The following is a 23391-nucleotide window of genomic DNA, read 5'->3' on the forward strand; positions in this document are numbered from 1 at the left end:
GGCACAGAGCAGAAGCTGCAGTGTTCACACCATTGTAGGAAACACACTCCTGATTTTAAGGCCAATGCTATAACCCAGTCCAAAATATTCTCATCCACATTAACTTCAAAATCTTGCAAGCCCACAATTTGGTCAGTGTTGAGAGGGTTTCTCTTTTCCAAGCACCAGACAGATAATTCCACTGACAGGCATTAAAAAGGCATAAACAAACAGAGAAAAAGTTCCCAGCTACCATCTCCCCTGTTTTGGGGTATGTGGGATTGCATCAAGACTTTCAACTGGATCAGCAAGACATGAAATTTCCTTAAAAGAGGAGGGAGAACAAATGGCAAACAGAGTGACAAATACATAAATAGAAAGTGGTTTCATCAGTTTATTGCTTTTTGCTGCCATTTCATGGAGTGTCAAGTCTGCACAGACTACCATGGAGAACAAGGTTTTATCACAAGCCATAAAACAGGTAGGAAATCTAATCCTACATCCACACAATTTGCAAATTTTACAGTAAATACAGCATCTCCAAAAAGCTATCGGCATTTACATTAATCAACTGATTATTTTTAAGTCACTGAACAAAATGAAGTGGTGAGGGACCATGTGCTCAGATATACAGACTTCTGGTGCATTCAAGACATCCTCCCAATGCACACATTCTGAAATCTTCTAAAATTTCATTAATACTAAATGAAATTAATGTATTCTGCTTCCAGTTTAAATACCAGGAGAAAATAGTTTCCACATTTTAATATATTAACTAAAGGACTATCTGTATAAAACTCTTCACACATGAAATATTTTTAAATTAAATAATATAATATACTTACAAAAAAGAAAAAACAGACTAGAAATTTATTGCTAATACAAAAATTAACGCTTTTCACGGAAGAGAAGGCTAGATTAATATTATTGCTATAAACATAGTGCCAGAAACAAGAATTCCTGATTTTCAAATTTGTTCAGCCTCCACAATTGACTTTAAAGGACCTGTAGACATGTGGGACTTAGGAAAGATGAGGTCCACACTTTATTCAGCTGTGGTTCATGATCTGATGTCCTTTCATTGCCTCTCAGTACAACACTGAGCATCAGTCTGCTGCTCCTGCCTGCCAACATCATCATTCATTACATCTGCTCTCCACAGAATAAAAACCCAAAACACAACCACCCTAATCTTGCATTTCCACATGAGTATTTTTAATATGTGCAACTCCAGCTTCATTCATCTCTATGCCCATAACAAAGAAAAGTGGGAACATTCACCAGGTGAAGAGTCCATGATAAGAACAATGCTCCTAGGCCAACCCTTGATTGAATTGCTGACAAGCTTCCACTGCCAAAGGAAGCTTTTTGCTCATAGTGTAGATTGAGTAACACAACTCCTCAGTGCAAACAGTCACACCTGATACTCTACTCATAACAAAAATATAAACATAAAAACTGAATTACACATCTGCACAGCCCAGTGCCTTTGCAGTGCACTGATTTCCACCCCCAAGAACACACATCTATAGCTTTCCTTTCTCTTTTTGTTTTTTAAATTTGTTGTTTTCAGCAGTTATCTACCTTGTTACTAGATTATGCTACTTTCTTAAAGTGATTTTCTTCTAAACTTATACACTCACCCAATTACTGACTTGGGGAAAACCAACTCTACCTCTCCAATTAAACAGACAAAACTGGACTTCACAAGGGTTATCAGTACTGCAAACTATTAAGGTGACAATAGCTATAATTAATTACTTAAGGATCATAAAATCAAGCAGTGGAAATTGTAACCTAGTCACAGATTTTTGCTAAATGATTGATACAAACGTGTGTTTTATAGAACCAGCAGTTCTCAATCACTCAAAATATAAATTTTTTAAAAGTGGCAGATTTTGTATTAGTGCCAGTTCTTTAATTAGGGTAACTGAACTCTACTGGAAATCATCCAGTTAGAAACATGCAGGTCTTCAGGAATGGAAATGAGAAATGACCTGGATTGGGTAAAAGCCTCCTCCTGGCTAAATCCTCTTCTAGAGTGCCTTAATGTGCTTCACAAAGCAGGATTCTAACCCAAAACATTCATATATCAATGGTTTTAATATCAATCATGTATCAATATCAAAGCACTTACTACTCAGTTGTTGCCACAACAATTCCTTCACTCCTACATTTGTCCTTCACCCCCCAAAAAATGTATGAGCAAAAGAATATAAATATTTGAGGAGTAAATGCAATGCTCAAGTTCAGGACATGCAAGACTTGAGAAACATATGCCTTTCTTTTCATGGCATGCATGAAAAGGAGTCAGTGTACCAGGAACTGGATCAACAAAGACAGCAGATCAGGAGAAAATCTTGCACATTCTGTTCGACAATTCAGGCCAGCCATGTGTGTTCCATATACATTTGAAAACAAAAACCTGATTTTATTCAGACAACTTACAACATTAAATACTTTAAATGGATGTCTTTCAACTCCAAGTTGAATTGGTGAGATATTTACACAGCTATTCACAGAAATGTGCAAAGTAAAGTCTCACAGGGAAATGAATTTAGAACCTGACAGCTTGAATGGGACATGAAAAAAGGCAGCAGGGATCCCATGTCCATTTCATGCACACTTGAAAGAACTAAAGAGAGGGAAAGGGTTGATCCAGCTGAACCTCTGGAAGTGGAACAAATCCTGTCCATGCTGCAGGTTGGTCACGAGCTGTCTTTGCTGCAGAACTGACAGTGTATCCCCCCAGTGAGGTCTCTGACAACTTGTTCTTTGATCAGTTTTCGCAGGAATTTTGTTTCACTCGTCACATTGTGCATGGTTTGTTCCTTCATGGCAGCCATGCAGAGGCTGTTGTAATAGTGCAAAGGTGTGCTGGGCTGGTCCAGGTCATATCCAAATCCTGCCAGGCTCACTTCATCACACAGATGTGTGGCCAGAACAACTGCTGTGACCCCAATTGTAGGTACATTCTAAAAAGGGAGAAAAGTGACATTTGCTCAGTTCAAACATGTTGTCCTTTACCAGGTTTATTAACACTTTACACAACTTAATGACTTTCTCTATTCCCTCTCCTCATTTAAAACTGAGATCAATTATAACTACAATTAAAAATCAATTCAATGATCAAGTAATACTAAAAACTCCAGGGCAAAATACCAATACAATTTAAGTATCTTTCAACATTATTTTTTTTTGCTGTGAAGGCAAGATGCCCTATCACTGTGTAGTTAAACTGCAAGTGATCCTTCACTTCAAACAGTCAAACAACCCCTAACAGAGAGCTAAACTTGACATTTCTTAATGTACAATTACCTAAGTCTTGAGCAACAACAGGCTCTCTAACAGTATTCTTCACAAATTCTTTTCACTGAACAACCTGTGAAAGAGACAAATATACTACAACACCATTAAGATACTCAGCTTGGTATATGTTATTATGATAAAGAAACATGAGAAGATCCTTCAAATATTTGTGCAATAATCTTAAGTGCTTTCACATTTTGGTAAAGAGATGGTGGTTAGTGTTTTTGTAGTTCAAGAGAACTAGTGACATTCAATTCCTCAAACGTGCAATTAAAGTACCAGAAATGCAGTGTATAATTAAACCAGGCAATTCATCACTCTGTGCCACTGCTGGAGCAAGGACATGGAGGGGGAAATGCCCATCAGCTGCTGCTGAGCATTCTGTGGCACACACAGCACCCCAGCAGCTGGAGGCTGCTCCACACTGCCCTGGGTCCAGGCTCCCTCTGCTCTCCCTGCAGCTGGAAACATCTGGCTACAGCTGGCGGCTGCTTTAGCTCAACAGGGCTGCTTTCAACAGCCTTAACATACATCAAATGCATGTTTTTAAATACTGGAATGAGTTCATGTCTCACTGCACCTGAATGCCATTTCGTGTCAGTACACAGGCAAAATATCTCATCTAAAAAGGTGAGCTGAAATCTGACCTTGATTTTGCACAAGAAAATACAAGAGTCTTTTGAAAGCACAATAATTTCCTTATTACCTGAAACCAGCTCTGCATAGAAACTGCACAGAGAAAGTAAAAAGCCCAAAACTTTTTTCAGTTTCTTATTTACTTGGCATTTTACTGCCTCTTTTTGTTCAAAGGAAACTTCTTACCTTATCCCAACCCCAGAACTTTGATCGAGGCTCAGGGAACTGCAAAATGTCCAAAGCTGTCTCTTTGATAATGACTGGATTCAGAATCCTAAACTGCTTTGAGGTGAAAGGAATTTTCTCAGCAACCTCCCTCCAAAAGAAGAGCCGCATCCACAGAGGCTAAGAGAAATAAAAAATCTAGTTCAGAGGGAAACTGAAACAAACACAGCATAGAAGTTACAGAATTCACCAGTAACCTGAAAAATTAGCAGTTTACAGCTAAGGTGGTCTGGAAATATCATTGTACAGATCAAATGAGTGACCCAAAAGAGGAAAAACCTTGAAAGCAACAGGAATTGCAGAGAGGACAGCAAAGGGAATAGTTGTTTATTCTGAATATCTGACTGCACTTGTGTTTATCAGTCAGCATATTCACCAGCACCCATGGGTTCTTCATTTCTTTAAATACTGCAGCCTGTCCCAGCACAGCTTCCCACAAACATTAACCAGGCATTCTGAAGCAAGCACAGATTGAAACCAATTGTGCTCAGGCTCTGAAGTGAAGGGCTGTTGTTTGACAGCATCCACCTAGTGATAAATGCAACCCTTCAGAAGAGGGTTTACACAGACTCAGAAACCCAGACTGATCTCAAGCCACTGCAGTCAGTCAGCTGCCTGCTAATGGAAGAAGAAATACCACATCACACTAATTCTGCAAGTCTTTCCATGAAATGGGCAACATTAAGCAAATTAATTTAATTAAAAAATTAAACTGATCCAGCTCCAACATAGACTTGTATTTTTTTAAAATATGCTTTAAGGAACAACAGCTTGAACTGATCAAATACAGGTTGCAGTGCTCCTGTTCTCCCAACCATGCTCTGGATCAGTTCACTTCAGTGCCAGTGCCTGCACAGAGAGCTGAGCCAACTGGCAGCTGAGCATTTGAAGGAAGTGGGGCTGCAGCTCACAGAATCACAGAGCCATGCAGTCAGACAGAGCCTCTGGAGATCACAGGGCCCAACTCCCCTGGCCCCAGCAGACACCTCAAGCCAGATGCTCAAGATCATGTCTAGATGATTTTAAGAAAGAAGCCCATGGATATTCAACCTGACAAATTCCCTCTTGTCTTATCAATGGGCACCACCAAAAAGAGCCTGGCTCCATCCCCTCTGCACCCTCCCCTCAGATATTTATTTATGGACATTAATAAGATCCCCTCCAAGCCTTTTCTTCTCCCTGCTCTATCAGTCTTTCCTCATGGGAGAGATGCTCCAGTTCCTTAAGCATCTTCCTGACTCTCCAATGTAGCAGTAGACAGCCATGGTCAAGATTAAACACACCTTCTCATATTGTAAAAATCACAGAATTGAGAAAGGAATTTGGAGTACCTAAACTAGCAGAGATCAAACTGTTAAATGACTTGACAGGCTGCCTTCTAAATCTCTCTCAGTAATTTTTACTTGTTGAAATTATCTGCCTGCAGATTAAAAGAGGTGGAAGCCACCAGTTCACAATAATTTGGAAACATCAACCCTTTCCATCAGTTCCTTAAAAATCTCAGCACTTCTATAAATGTTTAGTAAAAAATAAGGAACCTCATAACAAATGTTCAATCACACATTAATTCCATGTATGCCCATTGCAGCAGTACAGACTTTAGCAGCTAAAAAAATGGACTAGCATTCAGAAATCTCATTTCTATTCTGGGCTCTGCAGACTTGGTCAAGTCACTTAAACCAAATGTGAAATGAATTCCACTTCAGCAAATGCTCAGTCTGTCACGTAGCCTGGTGCAAACCACCAATATCTCCACAACAAAAAAAAAAGTGTTACTGTCAGCATGGGGCTTCAACACAAATGCTGGTCCAACTGTAACCAGGAGACAGAGCTAAAAAAACCCACAAGGTTATACAAAAGATCCTCAGCACGATAAGCCAGGAAGTAACAGATCAATCAGCTTCTTTAAGCTTTAGAAAACAAAAACAGAAATACAGGTACGTGAGACTGTCACATTACATACCAAGGTTTCATTTTTTACCATGGCTTGAAGCCAGCTGAAATCAACTCCTTTAAAGAGGACAGCCACAAACAAGCTTGCAGGAGGATACTCATGCTCAGAAAGGGGGGCTCCTTCGGGGTACGTCATCCGTATGGTTGTTTTGTTACCAACGTGATCCGTGTAGCCTTGAACTGGTGCATCATTTAACCTGGGGAAAACAAACCCACCATGCAGGGTATTAAATAAACAGGTTACAATCTCATTAGAGTATCAAACACTAAGCAAATATTTGTTATTTGGCCCACAGATTTTTAACAGAACAGACTATGGTGTTTTCTCACAGCCCTCATGTTCTTGCCTCATGCATTCTTGCAGCCCATTTATCTTTGGGAAGAAGCCAATTCTATTTCTAGATTAAATGGCACAAATGCAGAACTTGGGAAAGAAAAGCTTGAGGAGTAAAGTGACTTAAGGCAGCATTGCAGAACTTCCTATCTCTTGCTTTGTGTCAACTCAAAGAGGCTTAAAAGTGGAAGAGGAAGAAAACACACACAGTTGCCTGTGTGATAACTTTTCACACATATATATTTATACATACACACACACTCACAAGTATTCCACACAAAAAATCATTCAAATTATCCCTCCAATGCAATGCATCCTGTGGGTTTATATCATTTCCACTTCACCAAAAAATTTAAATGCTGGCACACAGCTGACAAGAATGGAATCATCACTCTCCGTGAGTTCTGCAGAACAGCTCAAGTCCTGCAGACTTTTCTGCATCAACAGGAAAATCACCTTCATCCTGCCATCCCTAATTTCAGAGGACACCTAATGCAAGTTCTCTGCCCTTCCACAGGCTAATAAGGTTTGTTTACCTTTGAATAAGGGCTATTGATTCAATGAATATTTCCTTACTAAGATGAGCAAGCCTCAGTTTACAAAACAAGTTGAGGAAATGCTGGTATTAATTTTATTTGTGACTTTACATGATTCAGAACAAGGTGGTTCAAATTGTAACGTTCAGAAGGCACAAATACAGAGCATGTAATTCAGATATCAGAGATTGCGGCAATCAAAGAAAACAGTCACTGACCTCATAAAGATAAGGGAAGATAAGTGTGCTATAAAGTGTGTAAGCAAACTGTGTACTGAAACACCAATTAATGTGTATAGTGTTTGAAAGAGCTGTCATAAAAAAATCTTTCAAATAAGTACCCAAACTACCATGGGGAAAAAAGCAGAGGTGAGTCCTTAAGTCCTGAAGTTTAAGATTTGAAAGCTTTCAAATGTGAAGGGATAAACCCAGTACTGTCTACTTGTCACTAGTTTCTGTCTAGTTTCTGCCCATGTGATTTTTGTACCTGAAGTCCACAAATAATTACACTGAATTCCTTTCCTGTAAACATGACATTTTATTTTGCTCCTGAGGCTTCAAATTCCACCAAGTCCTAAGCAAATTTCTCAAAAGCACTTTCAGAAACAGTGTTATAAGTTGCATCAGTGTTGGAGATATTTTCCCCTTAAAAGACAATGCTGGCTCATAAAGTAATGAAGAAGTAGTTGGAGTGCTTAAATGGAAAAGACATACCTGATAACAATATCAAACTGATTCAATAAGTGACCCAGCTCTGATCCATGGAGAATTCCACCACTGCCAACAACAACACAGCGCTTGCAGTGCTTTGACTTCAAATCTTCTGGTAAATCATGCTCAGGTAAGAGCTCCAGGAGACCTTGAAGTTTATCAGAGAACTTGTGAAATCCAAATGGAGGTTCATATTTAAATAAAGCTTCATCTTCATTCATATTTTTCCTTGCAAAGGGAGATATGTCCATGCTGTATTTCTCTGCAAACAACTTCTTCATCTCTTTCCTGGCATAAGAGGGTCGGCACTGCTCCTGCAGCACAGCGCTGGCAAACTGCTGTGCCCTCTGAAACAAAACACACAGAATTCAGCCAAAAGCCAGCTGCAGGCAGGCACAAAGTCATCAAACTGTGGGCCACCAGCTAACCACCAGCAGTTTAGCAAACACAAAGTTCAGTGTGGAAGTACAACAGATTTGAAGCATTTACTCAGATGTAGATATGAGCCAGTGCATGGTGAAAACCTGCAGAGGAATTCCTCTCCACTCCATCACTTAAATCCAGATGTGAGGTTTTCTGAAGAATATATTAGGTAGTAGAAGTGCTAAGTGAGAATGAGCTGTTTGTACCACCATTTGCAACACCAAATAAAAAAACCTAGACATATTTCTAGCTGTCTAATTTAGCAGCAAGGGGAATTCCACTCTGCTCTGAGATTCCACCAGAGACACATCCACTGGGTAAAAGTTCTGTGCAACAGCAGCTGGACTTGTTACTCATCAGAATGAAGCAACACTTCTCCCATAAATATTGCTAAAGTGCTAACAGCTAAAAGGAATGCTAGGTGAGGGTGTTATGGGCCTTCTCTCAAAGACTGGTCACCAAGAGACTACAGTTCCATATTGCAAAAAAAGATTAAAGTGACAGAACTACACATTGATCCATCTCATATTAAAAACAAAATATTATTAGTGCATATTTTTAGGAATCTGTAGTGGCAAGCTGGTGTCTGATGAAAAAAGAGAAAAGCAAAGGTTCCTCCAGTGTAATTAAAAAAAAAAAAAACATGAGCAAACACAGGAATCAAAGATACAAGATTCAAATGTACTGCTAATTTAGTCCTCCTCTACTGTTAAGGAACAATAGTGTGTATCTGAAGGAGCAGGCAGGGAAGTTCTGCTCCTGGTTTTTTGGGGTTTTTTCTAACCCAGATTAACCTACAGAACTTCCCCTACCACCATTATGAAGGTTTCTGCATGAACACCACTCTGGGCAAAGCATGACTGAACAACTTCCCAATGTACTTTCTGAGATGGCAATAAATACAGTCCATGAAGCCTTCAGGTTTGCTTGGTTTAATGTGCTTGTTCTTCAGAATCAGAAATTTTATTGAAAAAGTAAATAAGTCAAATAAGAAAAAAGGGAAGGCAAAGAGGTTCAGAAGGGGAAAGATAAGCACTGGGGATGATGGCAAGTGGGGGAGGATGCAGGTGCAGAAATGCTAAGATTAGGCTGTATTAACCCAGGGTTTCTGCTGGAATTGCCTGTTAGCATTGAGACATTCAAAGACAGAAATGTAACAGCCCTAGGGCAGGTAAGTTCTGTTGTAAAGTGCAAATAGGATAAGTAGCAAAGGCTTCAATGGTGTCTGTCACACCTCTTTAAAAGCTAAAGAAAGTAGCTGCTACCTCGAATGAATAAATGAAATAATTGCTGTACCCTCTTGGACATTTGCCCTGTGATTCCAAAAACATCTGAGCAACTACAAGGCAAAGCAGACTGGGAAACTGGCTTAGGTAAAAAAATAAAAAGCCCTTTGGTTTAATATATTACTTTGGGGTGGTTTTAATATGTGACTTTTCATTTGCATCAATGTTCTGATCCCCAGTGTCATCTGCACCGACAAAATGGGATGATGACATGTCCAAATTTTAAAGTCACACTTCTCTAATTTTACCCCCAAAAACTCAGTTCCTCTACGTGCTTCTGCTGTCATTTTACAAGAACAAAAACCAATGTTTACAGCATGAGTTGAAGCAAAATATCCTTCTGCTCAACACATAATTCCAGCATTTTAGTTCTTTGTTGTGGAGCCCTGTAAGTCTTGTATTGTCAATTAATAACATTTTTTAAGTGAAATGGAAAAAAAAAGGCCAAAAAATACCAACCTTTACACGATCAAGGTCCACATATGGCATTTTTGTTCTGTCACATTCCTCAGGGTCAAGATGCAATTTGAGAATATAAAGGAAGCACCCTCCAACCACAAACAGTGCAAGAATTCTAAAAAGCAGGCCAGTGGGAGGTAGGAGAGAAAAACAAAAAACATTTTTTCTGATGTTCAATCAACTATTAAATCAATATTTTTAAGCAAATTTAAGACAGTTGAACTTTATGTGAGTACTTGCATTTTAATTTTAAAAACCCCTTTGCTCTGTTTACTTCAAGTCTTGTATAACTCTTCAAAGTTATCTGCACAAAAGTATGGACACATATAGATGCCTAGATAAGGAAAATGCCTGCCTCATATTTTAAATGCATCTCTGATGAGTCAAACAATTCTCCTCACATAAAGAAACCAACAGTGACTTGTTTTTCTTTAGGGGTCCTATCTTAGAAAACATATTTCCATGCAAGCTGAGAAAAAGGCTGGAACTTCAAATTGGATGATTTTGGGCCAATGGCCACCACTGAAACAAAACTTTCAAGTCAGTGGCAGGCCAGAATGCAGAACTCAGGTGCTCAGGCTGAAAAGCCTTAGTTACTCACAGCCCCAAAACATGCAGCAGAAAAAGTCCAACCAACTTTAAAATTGAAGACCACAGACTGTTCATATTTTTAATCTAATTTCTCATTCCTAAAGAATGCCACTGCTGATATCCAAAAAGTCACTTAGCTCATTTCATGTTTAAACCCATCTGTAGAATATTTACATCATTATTTGGTTAAAGCTGTGGTTCTTACTCAAGTGTGTAGTTTGAGCTTTTTTATTGATTTCCATTTCCTATTGTTTCCTAAGGACTGGACATTTGTTTAAATGTCTTTTAAAGCTGTACAAGTTATTAAGTGCCCAATGCTTCTTGAAACTCTTTCAGATAAAGTTAATACAAATTTCCAATATTTTTTTAAAAGCTTTCACTATATGCACTAACAGATGCAATTCCAGCACCCAGTGTACAGTACAGGCTGCAAACAAGGTGACCACTGGAAAAGCAGGACTGTTCTCATATCTCACTTAACTAAATTACATTTTCCACTGATAGGTGATCTAAGAGCTTCATTAGCATGTTAGGCAGCAGCCCCTGGAGATCAGCCAACAGGCAGAGAGCAGGAGATTCACAGCTGACAAATGAGGCTGCTTTTCCTCCACAAGTTTATCAAATATCCCCAGACCCAGCTGGGGTTGCATCATTCACGTTACATTCACCTGTGTATGTAACAGTTTGTCTCTGGGTTTTTTAGCTTTAAGACCTAAAAATTCAAATGGCATCACAGTAGTGAACATTTTAGGTATAAAATATGGTTCTGGATCTATGTGTGCACACACTCCTTAATTTGATGTCAAGCTATAAGCAAAGGAGTAAGGTTTTTGATGTAGCATTCCAGAAGCCTTCATAACAAAAGAACTACATGAGAACACCTCCCAGGGATACCCACTCAACATCCTCTGGCCTTCCATTCCCTCAGTTACCAGGCTGGACAGAAGTCTCAGCATTGTTATTTATCTGCATACAAAAAAGATTGGAAATACTCGTGAGTGAAGTACTAGGACGTCACTTTGCCTTGGGAAGACAGGTACTACAACGAGTTATCCTGGGCTCCACAAAGTGTTTTCAGGAAAGCTGTGTGCTCAACCCTCCATTCACAGCCTGTGGTAATCCCATGCCTTGATTTCTGCACCCATTTTGCAATTGCCCAGGCTGGGGGCAGAACAACTGTCCTCTGTGCAGCTGTGACAATGACACTTACTTGCGAGTACCTTTTAGAAACCAGCTTGGTCTTCTCATCTTCATGTGCAGCCCCCTTACACCATTGCACAGGAGGTGAATGATCACTTCTCAGCTTCCCAGAGTTACTGTCACTCAGCATTGCTGTAAAAAAGAAAGAAAAAGTCATCATAACTTTTGCTGAATTGAAGAAAAGTTCACAGGACACCCATGGAGTGACAACTTTGTTTCCCAGAGAAGACTGTGATTCTTAGTTATGGTGCCAGGAATACTGAATTGCTTCTGAGCTCCTTGTGATCAAGAACTTGCTCATTTCAGCTGCATCACCAAAACATGATTCTAAAACTGTTGCCAGGTCTTTGCATGTTTCACAACTGCCAATTACATCAGTTACCATCAAACACTCTAAACAATATGCTCAGGGTATTCAGGATCCCTGACTCAAAATCAAATCCCTGTGCTGTGCCCCCCACTAGGCTTCAAGGATGCTCTCAGCATACAAAACCCATACAAGCCATCCTCAAAAGAGCAGCCCATGTTTCAAATCATCTCCCCAGCTTCCCCAAAGCCAAACAAACATCTCATCATCACTGCTCTGAATCTACCACTGACCTCTTCAGCAGCCCCAACAACATGGCCAGCAACTCCAGCAGCAGGCACCAGAGAGGGTGAGGAGGGGATTTCTTGCAGGCACACTGCAGGACCAGGAGGCTGCCAGCACCAGGGAAGCCCAGCCCAGCTCCCTGCACAGAGCATGGACAGCCCAGCAGGACAGCACAGGGCTCCCTCACAGAGGCAGCGAGGGCAGGGCACTGATCCTTAGCTGATAAGAAGCAATCTTGCTGCTCCCACAATTTCTATCAGCACGCTCCAATATTCATTTTGGGAAGAAAAATACATGGTGGCACATCATCTTCTCCCAGGCTGCTGCCAGTAACCAAAGATGTGAGGGTGGAATCCCATGAAGAGCCCACCTGTATGAGCCTGCTGGGTTTCCCAGGGAGAAGGAACAGCCAAGGGTTTTTCCTGCCCTCCCCACCCAAAGCAGCACTCCCTTTGATCAGCCAGCCATGGAACCATGGGAAGGGGCAGCCTGCTCCTCCAGAGGGGAGGATTTCAGCCCTGCTCCTTCCTTTGATCTCAGGACCTGACCCTCTCTGCTCCCCACTGCAAAGGTGCTCACCTGTTCTCTGTTTCTTATCAAATAAAATTAAAATTTTAGACAGTTTATGCAACTCAAAAGGAAGGTGTCTGCGGCTTGTCTTGTTAATTTTTGCTTTTTTCGAGCTGGAGTTCGCTAGCTCACTTATGTTTTTGAGGCAGTTTTGTGGATTTTTCTTCATCTGAATTTCTTCTGGTTTCTGAGGAGAGGTTTTTTAGCTCGAAATGTTTTTCTAGAGGAAGTGCGGCATGATTGACAGTCGTTGAGGTGGCTTTAGTTATTAGTCTTTTGATCAAACTACGGATTAGTACGTATTCAGGGTAGCAGCAGGAAGTAATACAGAAAATGGGGGGAGCAAACTAACAAACTTAAGAACACACTACAGCAACCTGTTCTGTTCTCCTGCCAACAGCTCTGTCACAAGAACTCCTAAAAAAGAGCAAGACTAAGGGAAGGCTTTTCTCTAGGGATGATCTTCCCTTGTTCTCCTTTCCACCTCTTTTCACTGCTTATGGTGACATGACCCATTTGAACCAGGCTGTACAGCCACTTGAAAACTGCTTGATTGGACAAACAACTGATGTTCTTACACCAGGATGAAGGAGCTGAGGAGACAGAAGTACCCCCTCCAGATATCAAATCCAGACCACTGAAATGTCAAGGGTTTCTAATTCAGAAGATGATTCCAAGTCAGCCTCTGCACGGAGAGAAATTATTACTGATAATCACAGCAGAAGGTCAAATGCCAAAAAACCCTGTGAGAGGGTGGGACACAGACAGATAAAGATCAACAACAGCATCTGAAGTTCTTTGAAGAGCAGGCAGCAGTCCAGTCATGCTTTCAAGGTCACATGCAAACTATTACAACCCACAAACACAGCAACACAGGAAAACCCTAATGGTTTTTGCCAGCAGGAAACGTGATCTCTTACCTCAAACACAAGTAACTTGGTTATTATGGCATCACTAAGAACCTCAAATTCCCCACCTGACAATTTACTAATTGCATAGACTCTGAGCTGTCACACCTATTTGCTGGCCTTTGTTCCAGCCCCTTTGAGATCTGGAATAAAATCTGAAGTCAGTACCAACATGGTTATCTTGAAAAGGGGTAACCTGAAACTTAAGGGGTAAGTTACATCCCCCAGAATTCTAGCAGGTAAGCTGGAAATCAAATCCAGCTCTCATCTACCACACAGCCTGTCAGGACACAGGACCAAAGAGCAGGTCACAGGGAACCTATGAAGCCTTAATAGCTCCTCATTTTCTCAGAGCAACACCTCATCTTTACTGTCTGAATCTATACTGCTGAATAAAACCAGCACTGGGGTGCAAAACTGGGTGTTGACAGCACCACCCCAGTCATCCACATCAGTCTGCTCTGAGATAACAGCAGCAAATCGCTCAAGTTCACATGGGTACAGATGTAAAAAAATGTGTTACAAGGACCATATCCCAGAGTCAGTTATGGATCACCAGCCTGAACTGCTCTACCCTGAATGTTCAGTGCCAGCCCAGCAGGACTGGGGCTGTCACCTTCACAACACACACCCTTCCTGCCACTCAGCAGCTCTCATGTGTCACAGCCATCTTTTATGTGAAATCCTTTCCTTAGGATTTTTCCTCCTGAGAAGCCTCAAGAACAAAATGTAAACATTGATTATCTGCTGCTGTGGAATGCAACAACTAGATCTTTGATTAATCCATATTAGATGTTTGTAATTAATGGCCAATCACAGCCCAGCTAGTTCAGACAGAGAGCTGAGCCACAAACCTTTATCATTCAGAGAGCAAAAAAAGAGAGAGCAAAAAAAAGAGAGAGAGCAAAAAAAAGAGAGAGAGCAAAAAAAAGAGAGAGAGCAAAAAAAATAGCAAAAAAGAGAGAGAGCAAAAAAAAGAGCAAAAAAGAGAGAAGCTCTTGTTATAACAATAAATCGTCTTTAGTGTTGAATATGCAGATTTTCAATAATTAATTTACTGTAGTATGCATATTTTATAGCATTTTTACACAACTTATAAGAATTACTACATTACTATACTATGTTTACGTGTTAAACCCTAAATCTTATTCTTTGGGCCTTATTTGCCAAGCTGCAAGGCTTGTTTTGAATCTTAAGCTTGCTTGCAGAGAAAATTGTTTCCTCCAGAGGAGATTACATTCAACTAGTCACAACTAAAGTATCTCAAAAGTTGCTTTCATTTCAATCTCCTTTATAGTTTCTATATTCTCAATATTTTTTGCTAAGCAATCATGAATCAAGAATGTGGTAGACACAGCAGTCAGTAGAAATTCTGGTGAGTTTTCCATTTGTTTTAAGAAAAGCCTTTATATTTGAAATCTTTTAATCATCAGCGCAGTTTTAGGTAAGTTCTAATCTTTGCTACCCTGAATTTTGGCCCGAGAGACTTGTTAGCACAACAGCAGTCAAGTGGATCAGATATTTTTTTTCTATTTGATGTGAATAAACATCAGGTCATAAAGAAAAACAAAGTACAGCGTATTTAAATTAATGGAAAACACTGAAATCTTATTAAATAGGCACAAGCTTACCAAGGAAGAGCTTTAGAGATGGAGAGCAGAAGAAAATTTACAAATGTCAGATGAAAAGCTTTCTTGTTTCATCCTGCCCAACAACTAACCTGATGAAGAAGAGAAAAGAGAGATGGAACCCCTAAGGAATGAGGAAGAGTTCATGGTATAGTTTAACCAATAGATTGCTTGGCTTACAGAATATTCATAAGCTTATTACTCGCTGTATAAGTGTCTGATGCTCTCTTCAATAAACGGAATTTGCTTATCACTCATATTGAGTGTCTGAGTCTCCCCTCACCGACAAATGGCTCGGCCCCGACAAAGGCCCTCATTTTTTCTCTGTGACAAAGAGGCACTCAGCCCTTTGGGAAAGGGATGGGATCACTCACCCACACCGAGGGCTCCCAGCAGGGACACAACCACCACAGCACAAACCAGGGCAGCAACTGCCTCTGTCAGCCCCACAGATCTCCACAAACACTGCATGAAATGGGACCTTTTTAAAAATGAAAAAGCAGGAAACAAGCTTCACTGATTTTCACCAGAGAACAATGCAGGTTTTAATTCTTTCTCAGGTAAACACAAAGAGGTAACTTGATCACAGTCCATAGGAACCTAGGTCAGAATGGATTGTGCATAAAAGAATCAGTCAAACTTGGTACCAGGCTGCAAGAGATCTGAAAGAGAAGGAACTGAAGAGGTGGAGGGTGATGAACACAGAAGGGAGTAAAACAAGAATACAAGACTGCAGTAAGTGCTATCAGAAAATTATTCCTGTCTCTGAGCAAAACAAATTCCAGTTGTTCCCTGATTCACTCATCCTGGATGTGCAAAAAGAAACAATGAAACAGAATTTAATTAATCACCTCAACACATCCTTTCCAAGTCCAACTCTTAGTATGCAAAATTTTTTTTTTGTTATTTATATAAGTGGCATAATGTCATTTTCATTTCCTTTGCAACAGTTTACTTCAGTTTGACTTCCGTCAGTCATGATCATGACAGATGATTCCCTTCTCAAACAAGTCAATATATATAGACCAACACAAGTAAAACACATACAGCTTTTTGTTTTTTAATTACCTAGGGTTGGATCCTGCACCCTTACTCAAGTCAGCGAGCCCTTTCATTTGCTGGAATGGTGCAAGACAGCCCAAAGGAGCAAGGTGGCAGTAACAAGCACCTCAGGTGCACCTTTCCCACAGTGCCTGAATTAAAGTCTCCGAGTTTGCAGAGAGATCCCAGGAGGACCAGAGAGCTGTTGCATACAAACACCATTACATGCTTTCAGAAAGGGGCCCTGCTGCAGTTGTTCTGAGAGCCATAAATGCAAATGACTCGATTTGTGTACAAAACACAGCTCAGCAGGGTTGTGGTGCTACCACCACATTTTGCATTGACACTTCTATAGTTACTCATCGTGGTGCAATTAGTGAGGAATCAAGGGATTTAAATTTGGTTCATCTCTATGCAAAGCTGCTACTGAGGCTAAATTGTCCATTAATACAATATACTCCAAAGCTTTTAGTGGTGTTATTCTTTTCACCATGATTTACTTTTGCCTCATTGTTGTTCTTATGTAGACAACATTTCCACACTTGGGAGTATTTCAGAAGCAACTCATTTAAGCTTCAGGAAGTCTTTTCATGTGGGAATGCTAAAAGCTAAAAAGCAGCATGTATCAAGTTGTACACAAGCACTGCCACACCCTGGAAAATGCATTTCAGCACCTGGATTTGCCCAAAGCCAAGGTCCCTCAGCAGGCACTGGGACAGGAGCAGGATGCACACACCTGCATCCTCACCACACCCCATCAAACCCAAACCCCCAGCCCCACACAGCTGATGCTTCCACTTTTCCCCTCTCACAGCAGCCCCAAAAGCAGTGGAAAAATCCAGCTTTACAAGGCAGGCACCAGCAAGGTCCTGCTGCACAGAGCAGCCTTTGAAATGCTTGTAACAAAATGAAGAAGCTTGCAGGGAAAGCCCTCAGAAAATGAAAGCCAAAAGTCACACTTATGTAAAGGAATTACAAATCATGAATGGTGGGGGTGATGCAGGCATTGAAACAGAAATGAAAATGAATGCAAAAATACCCAAAAACCACTTGCTGACCTCATGCCTCTTCCCCTCAGTCAGAGACATGTAAATTACTTGAGCACATTTCCAAAATCAGTAAAGGATAAGACAAAAGCTACTAGGTTTTAAGCAATATTTTTTTCAAAAGAGAAACACAAAGTTTTAAAGCAGAGAAGGTGTTTTTACACAAAAAACTTGAGCAAGGCACTTTTTATTGAGATGTGGTAATTGTTTAGTAATGAATTCTGTATGAATTTTCTGTTCTGTGGCTTTTAAACAAGACAAAAAAAAATCCCACAGATATACCACAAAACTGTATGCAAGAAATTAGAAGAGAATAACTAAGAAAACTTTAACTACACATCAGTTTTGGACACATTTGGAGAAAACAAATGGCAAAAACCTGACAACTCCAACATTAATGTCTATGACTACTTGCAAGAGTTGAGCCCATGAAGAGATTACATATTTCAATCTATCCTCATTATTGACCAAATAGACAATTTATTCATTTTAATTAAGGTTTTCAAAAATGATAAAGTATTTTAAGAGAAGGTTATTAATTTATGACAAAACATGAAAACCAGTTTGGTGACACTCCCAGTTAGGATTGATTTTCTTTGCTTCTGCACGACTGAAATCCACAGCAATCAAAACGTAAGGGCTGAGACATTAAAAAAGGGAATGAAAGGAATGATTAATTAGGTGACAGGTTTTTGGTTTATGCTTCAAAGCCAGTCACTAAGCAGAGCTTCTCAGATAATACCTAAAAATATGAAAAATACAGAATTCTTCATCTTCTGTTCTATTTTAAGTCCATCATTACAAAACTGATTCCAAAATCAGTATAAAACTCTCCCAATCCTTCCTACATCCATCCCACAATCTGTTCAATTCTCTTTAATTGGCAAACCTGTCTTGATTTAGGGAAATTTGATTCAGGATTTTTTGTCAATGAATATAACTGCTAATCATCAATTCTAATATTGGAAAGAACAAAATAACTGAGGAGTACACACTATTTCTTACCAGCTTACCTACAGTGACATGGGAGCCCACAAATCCCCAAGGTTTCCCTATCAAAGCTTGACACCTTCAGATCCTTCCCATGCTTTCAACCATCATCATTGGAAACAATAAACTATAAACAAGAAATCTTCAAATAACCTCTATCAGTTTATATAAAACATGACAGACAAATCTTCTTAAACCAACAGTGGATCAAGCCTCATCCCAAGAACAATTAGGTGGGGAAATGGTACTGGAAAGTAAAAAATGCTGAAGCTAAGCAGAGTTACTTGTGCACCCCTTAACTTGTCAATGACTTCTGCAGAAATGAATCCAAATTTTTCAGCTGAATTTTAAACACAGGTTTAAGAGATCAGGAAAGCTAACAACCTGCCCACATGTTGAAATTGGATTTAAAATCTATACAAGGGAAGTGAAAAGCTTTCACCTGGATGGCCCCATTTGCCCATATTGACAAAATACTCAGGAAAAGTGGGGAAAGAAGAACAGAAAAGTTATCCCAAAGGAACTGTGTTTGATTGGAAAATCTCCTTTTATGACACAATGAATGCTGAAATACTTTCTTAAAGGATTTTTTGTTCAATGGTGCATGATGAAAATCCTTTAAAATCACCAGTGTGAGGGAAAATTCCAGTGATATTAATGACCCAAGGGAGACTTACTAGGAACAGGCTAAAGCATGAGACTTGTGATTTGCAGCAATATGTTCACTCTTGGATGTTTATCTTCAGATCATTTCCTGATCTCCATCCTACCACTTCCTATCACAAGACATAATGAGAGCATCCAGGGAGCTGTGGCAGATGAGGGACTGACATCTTCTCACCACAGGAAAAACAGGAAGCTAAATTTAAAAATTAGAGACTTCTACCAATTATTTCTTCATCTACCACAATATAAATCCCACAGTAAAGTTGGCACTTTAATATTTAGACACTTGAGAAACTCCCCTTGAATGTTATCTGCTTAGTGCCTGTTACTACTGAATGAAAAAAGCATTTGACATCTGTTTAATGAACAGAGTCAGTTGATTTGGTTAATTGAAGACTACATCTGTGATAGCAGAAAAAAGTTTGGCCTATAAAATGGTTATAAGCAGCTACAACATACATCTTAAAAAATTAACTTTAGCCAGAAAGGCCATTTTATCAGACAATAAAAACTTGAAACAATGCTGTCTGTATGGTCTGCAGTTCATTTGGTCAAGATCTGTCTCCTCAGAAAATGAGAACTTATTACTGAACCCTATTTGTGTGGATATATTGGTAAAGAGTGAAACAAGGAGAATTTCAGAGCAGTTGACAGAAACTCTCAAAGGCACCAACAGGATGACAGGTGAAAATTATTTTTTCTGGAGCCAGGAATATCACAAAACAACATTAATGACCTAAAGCCATGATGATTTTTCTATCCTTGCCTTGTGACACTCATGTTTTCTTCTAATTGTTTAATGGGTCACTCCTACATCCTCTTTGCAACATCAACCAGCAACTCATAAAGTCATTAACAACCTTGCATAATTGTGTCTACTTGAGCACGCTTTTCCTTTAGGAAGGATACACATAGTTAGGCTGCAATTTGCTGTGAACCTTGGGTCATCCAGTAGAACATCAAAAGAAATTGTTTCAGCTCAAATACAGTTCCATTGCCAGCTTAACTATACTGTAATTTAACTGTTCCACTCTGAGATACCCAGAGTGTAACCAGCACTTCCTCCCAGCACCATTCACAGGAAGCTTTTTGGACATTGAGCAGTCCAAAATAATCAAAGCAGTCCTGCTAAAATAATATTATAGGGAAAGAACTCTTACTGAGGTTCTAAATGACAGCTCAATGTTCATAACAGGGATATTCTCTTCATTTCACATCTTAGCACCCTCTAGTCAAACTCTGCAGGTTTTTCTCTGAAACCTCCTTCAGGGGCTCTCAAATGAGTAACAGCAAAAAAAACCCATAAAACAAAAACACAAGAAACATCACCAAGATGTGCTTCAACATTCAGCAGGCTGCTGATGCTTTGGGACAGACAGAAGCAGCATCTGAATACGGAATTTTTCTGATTCACAAAATGAGCCACAGAAATTCAGTGTCCCAGCCAAGCAGGAAGAAATGGGTAAATTAAATTATTGCTGTTGTGAACAGTGTGCTATTAAAAATTTCAGTTTATTTCTTACAAGGGAAGCTTTTAGCCTGGTGCAAGAAAGAGTGGCCTGCCTGCCTGGGGTGCTCAGAGCCTGATGTCAGCCACCCCCCAGCACGGGCTGAGCCCACAGACACACACACAGTGAATGAGCTGCAGCCTAACAGCATTGTCCTACCCAAAACCTGCACATCTCCCCTTTCTCATCCTCCTCCTCAGACCCACACATGAGGAATTCTCCTCAGCACCTGCAGGGAGAGCCACAAGAGCCAGGAAGGAAGCACAGTGCACCAGGACACCTCATCTTGCACAAGTGGAAGAGATTTCTGAGCCCCTGCAAGGAAGCCAAAACAAATTGGGTCTTTCCCCTTACATGGGAAGTTTGAGGGGAAAAATCTTTCCTAAAAGAAATGGTCTGAAAAGGCAGGGCATAGCATTAATCTTTGCTAAGGAAACAGCAGACTTAAGATATTTCATATTACATCTGACTTATGTAGCAGAATAGCACCAAAAAAACTGATGATTATAAAACAACGTCAACATTACAGCAGCATTTTTACCACACTATCATCTAACATTCCAAGACATCACAGTAAAATCACACTTACAGAAGCTAGAGAGGAGATGCCAAAAGCCTACCATAAAGAAAAGGCAAAAAATAAAATTGCAATACAGTAAAAAACACTGCTGTGAACAATTTTAATGCTTAAGTTCTGAACCTAAGGCCTCAGGACCTTACAGGCTGCAGAGTGCTGATGGGATGGGTAAAGGAAGAGCCTCTCCCAAGGGGAACAGAGAGCTTGGCTTGTCCAGCTTTGCAAAACAAGAACCGAGAGTTTGTCCCTAGATACACCAAACATGCAAATAGCAAAACAAAACCTTTCAAACAAAAGCATCATGCTAGCACACATGAAAAAGTGGACATAAACAAAGAGGGACTACAGCAAAAGATTCCTGAGCAGCAAAGGATCAGCCTTGCCATAGGAGCAATGGAAAATAACAGACTACAAATATTTTAAGGAAGGCTTTAATAATTTATGAATGGCATTATCAGAGAGAGCTCCTTGTGACAGGAAGACTCCTCCATAATCCTGAAGTCCTGTTGGTTCTGAAGCACAGGAGGTGCCTGCTGGGGATGCTTTAACCTGTTCTGTTACAGCAAGTTCCATTCAGACTCACACGGAATTTGAGAATTACACCATGACAAGTTTGAATCATTGCCTGGGTCTTTTTCAGATATTTATCCTTTATTATACCTCAGGAACTACTGAAGTCTTCCACGGTCTTTTAATCTAAACAAACAACGTGCCCACCAAATGCTCCAATTCTGCAGCACTCTTGGCAAGCTTCACATCTGATGTATGCAAAGCAAACAAAACTGAACATTTTTAGCTCATTCTCCTCGGAAAAAGGAAGTTTCTGCTACCACACTTTGGCCAAATGACTGACAGGCAGTTAGGAGCAGGATGTAGGAAGACAATCTGCTGGAACTCTGCGGAAGGAAGGATGCTAAACCTCAAAAAGTTGCAGAAAACCAGAGGAGGGATGAGCTCATTTCTCACCATCCCCACGGAAGCAGACAATGCACCAAAACGCTTTTGTGACCTAACTCTCCAGCTGCATTTTGACCTCTTAAAAGAGATTCCCAGAGTTTGGCTAGCAGAGTGCCTGGGAGATAGCTCAAGGTTTCCTGCTGCATGATCCAAAAGGGAGACAGCAACCTCACTGCAGCATAACAGATGGAATGACACAGTCTGCATGGAAAACACCCCTCTAAACTGAATCGGCACAGTCCCATTGTAAGCTGCAGTTTAAAAAGATGCATCCACTCCAGAAGCATAAAAGAGCACTTATCTTAATGAGTTTTCTTTAGGGAAATAATGAATATACATCTTTATCTACCCTTTTCTCCAGAATGACACAAGGCCAGTCATTTTCCACCGCAGAGCTGTTTACATTCAGTAGTTTAAAGAACATTTCCTAATCATTTGCCTAACTAAAGAGAGCTGCAAAATAAACATCCCTCCTCCAGCAGCCTCACAGCTTGATCTTACTTACTGAAACAGAAAAAATAGATATAAAAACAATCTCAGCACAAAGCAGGGGGGAAAAGGAAACTCTTTTTCGTGAGAGGCGCTGAAGCCAACAGAAAGGCTTTGGCAGTAACAGCAGAAGCCGTATCTGGTTTGCATTCACATCACTCCAAGCATGAAATACAGAATCCGTCACAAAACGCCTATCGGAACCCGCAGAGAAGCAGAAGCCTGTAAATTTCACTCCAGAGGAACAGCTCAAGCCAGCCGCAGCTAACACATCCTCCTCTCCCTCCAGCCCAAGGCAAACCCGCCTTCCACCGCCCCCATCTCCTGCAGAACTCGCAGCCCGCACCTCCCCATCCCCGCTGCTCCCTGCCTGGAAGGGAGGGAGGGAGAGACCTGGAAGCTCCGGCGCTGGCGGTGGGGCACATCCTGCCGACTGCTCCGGCCCGAGCCCGCAGGCCCGGCGCCGCCGCATGGGCCTGGGCCGGCGCGGTCCCCGCTGCGGTGCCGCGGGCGGTGCGGGCGGCGCTCGGCGGCCCCGGCGCTCGGAGGCGCGGGCACGGCGCGGCCCCGCCGCAGGTAGCGGAGCCGGCGCGCGGCGGGGGCGGCACGTGGCGGCGCGCAGCCAATGGGGGCCGAGCGCGGCGCCGCGAGGGGCGGGGGCGCCGCCCGCGCTGAGAGGATGCGGGAGGGCCGCGGCCCCCGCCCCGCCCCGCCCCGCGGCTTCTGTGCGGTGGCCGTGTTAAAAATAAGCGTTTTCTTCGCCTTTCTCCCCTCCGCA

At 41.0% G+C, this 23391-nt stretch overlaps 1 protein-coding gene across 3 annotated transcripts; it reads right to left on the bottom strand.

The window, feature by feature from the left end:
- Positions 1-338: 338 nt before the first annotated feature.
- On the bottom strand, positions 339-23220 carry ST3GAL5 (ST3 beta-galactoside alpha-2,3-sialyltransferase 5). Of its 3 annotated transcripts, none has more exons than XM_074540506.1 (7): positions 23007-23220; positions 11662-11773; positions 9851-9965; positions 7686-8029; positions 6113-6299; positions 4111-4269; positions 339-2954 (listed from the first exon to the last, which is right to left on the bottom strand). In XM_074540506.1, exons 1-7 carry the CDS (start codon positions 23083-23085, stop codon positions 2688-2690), a joined length of 1263 nt encoding a protein of 420 aa, XP_074396607.1. In that variant the 5' UTR covers positions 23086-23220; the 3' UTR covers positions 339-2687. The 3 variants fall into 3 exon arrangements, with proteins under 3 accessions (XP_074396607.1, XP_074396605.1, XP_074396606.1); XM_074540504.1 differs by having other exon boundaries at positions 22960-23205; XM_074540505.1 differs by having other exon boundaries at positions 11652-11773; positions 23007-23199.
- Between the last annotated feature and the right edge of the window lie 171 nt (positions 23221-23391).

The sequence above is a fragment of the Zonotrichia albicollis genome, chromosome 5 (assembly GCF_047830755.1).
Source record: "Zonotrichia albicollis isolate bZonAlb1 chromosome 5, bZonAlb1.hap1, whole genome shotgun sequence".
Classification (NCBI taxonomy): domain Eukaryota; kingdom Metazoa; phylum Chordata; class Aves; order Passeriformes; family Passerellidae; genus Zonotrichia; species Zonotrichia albicollis.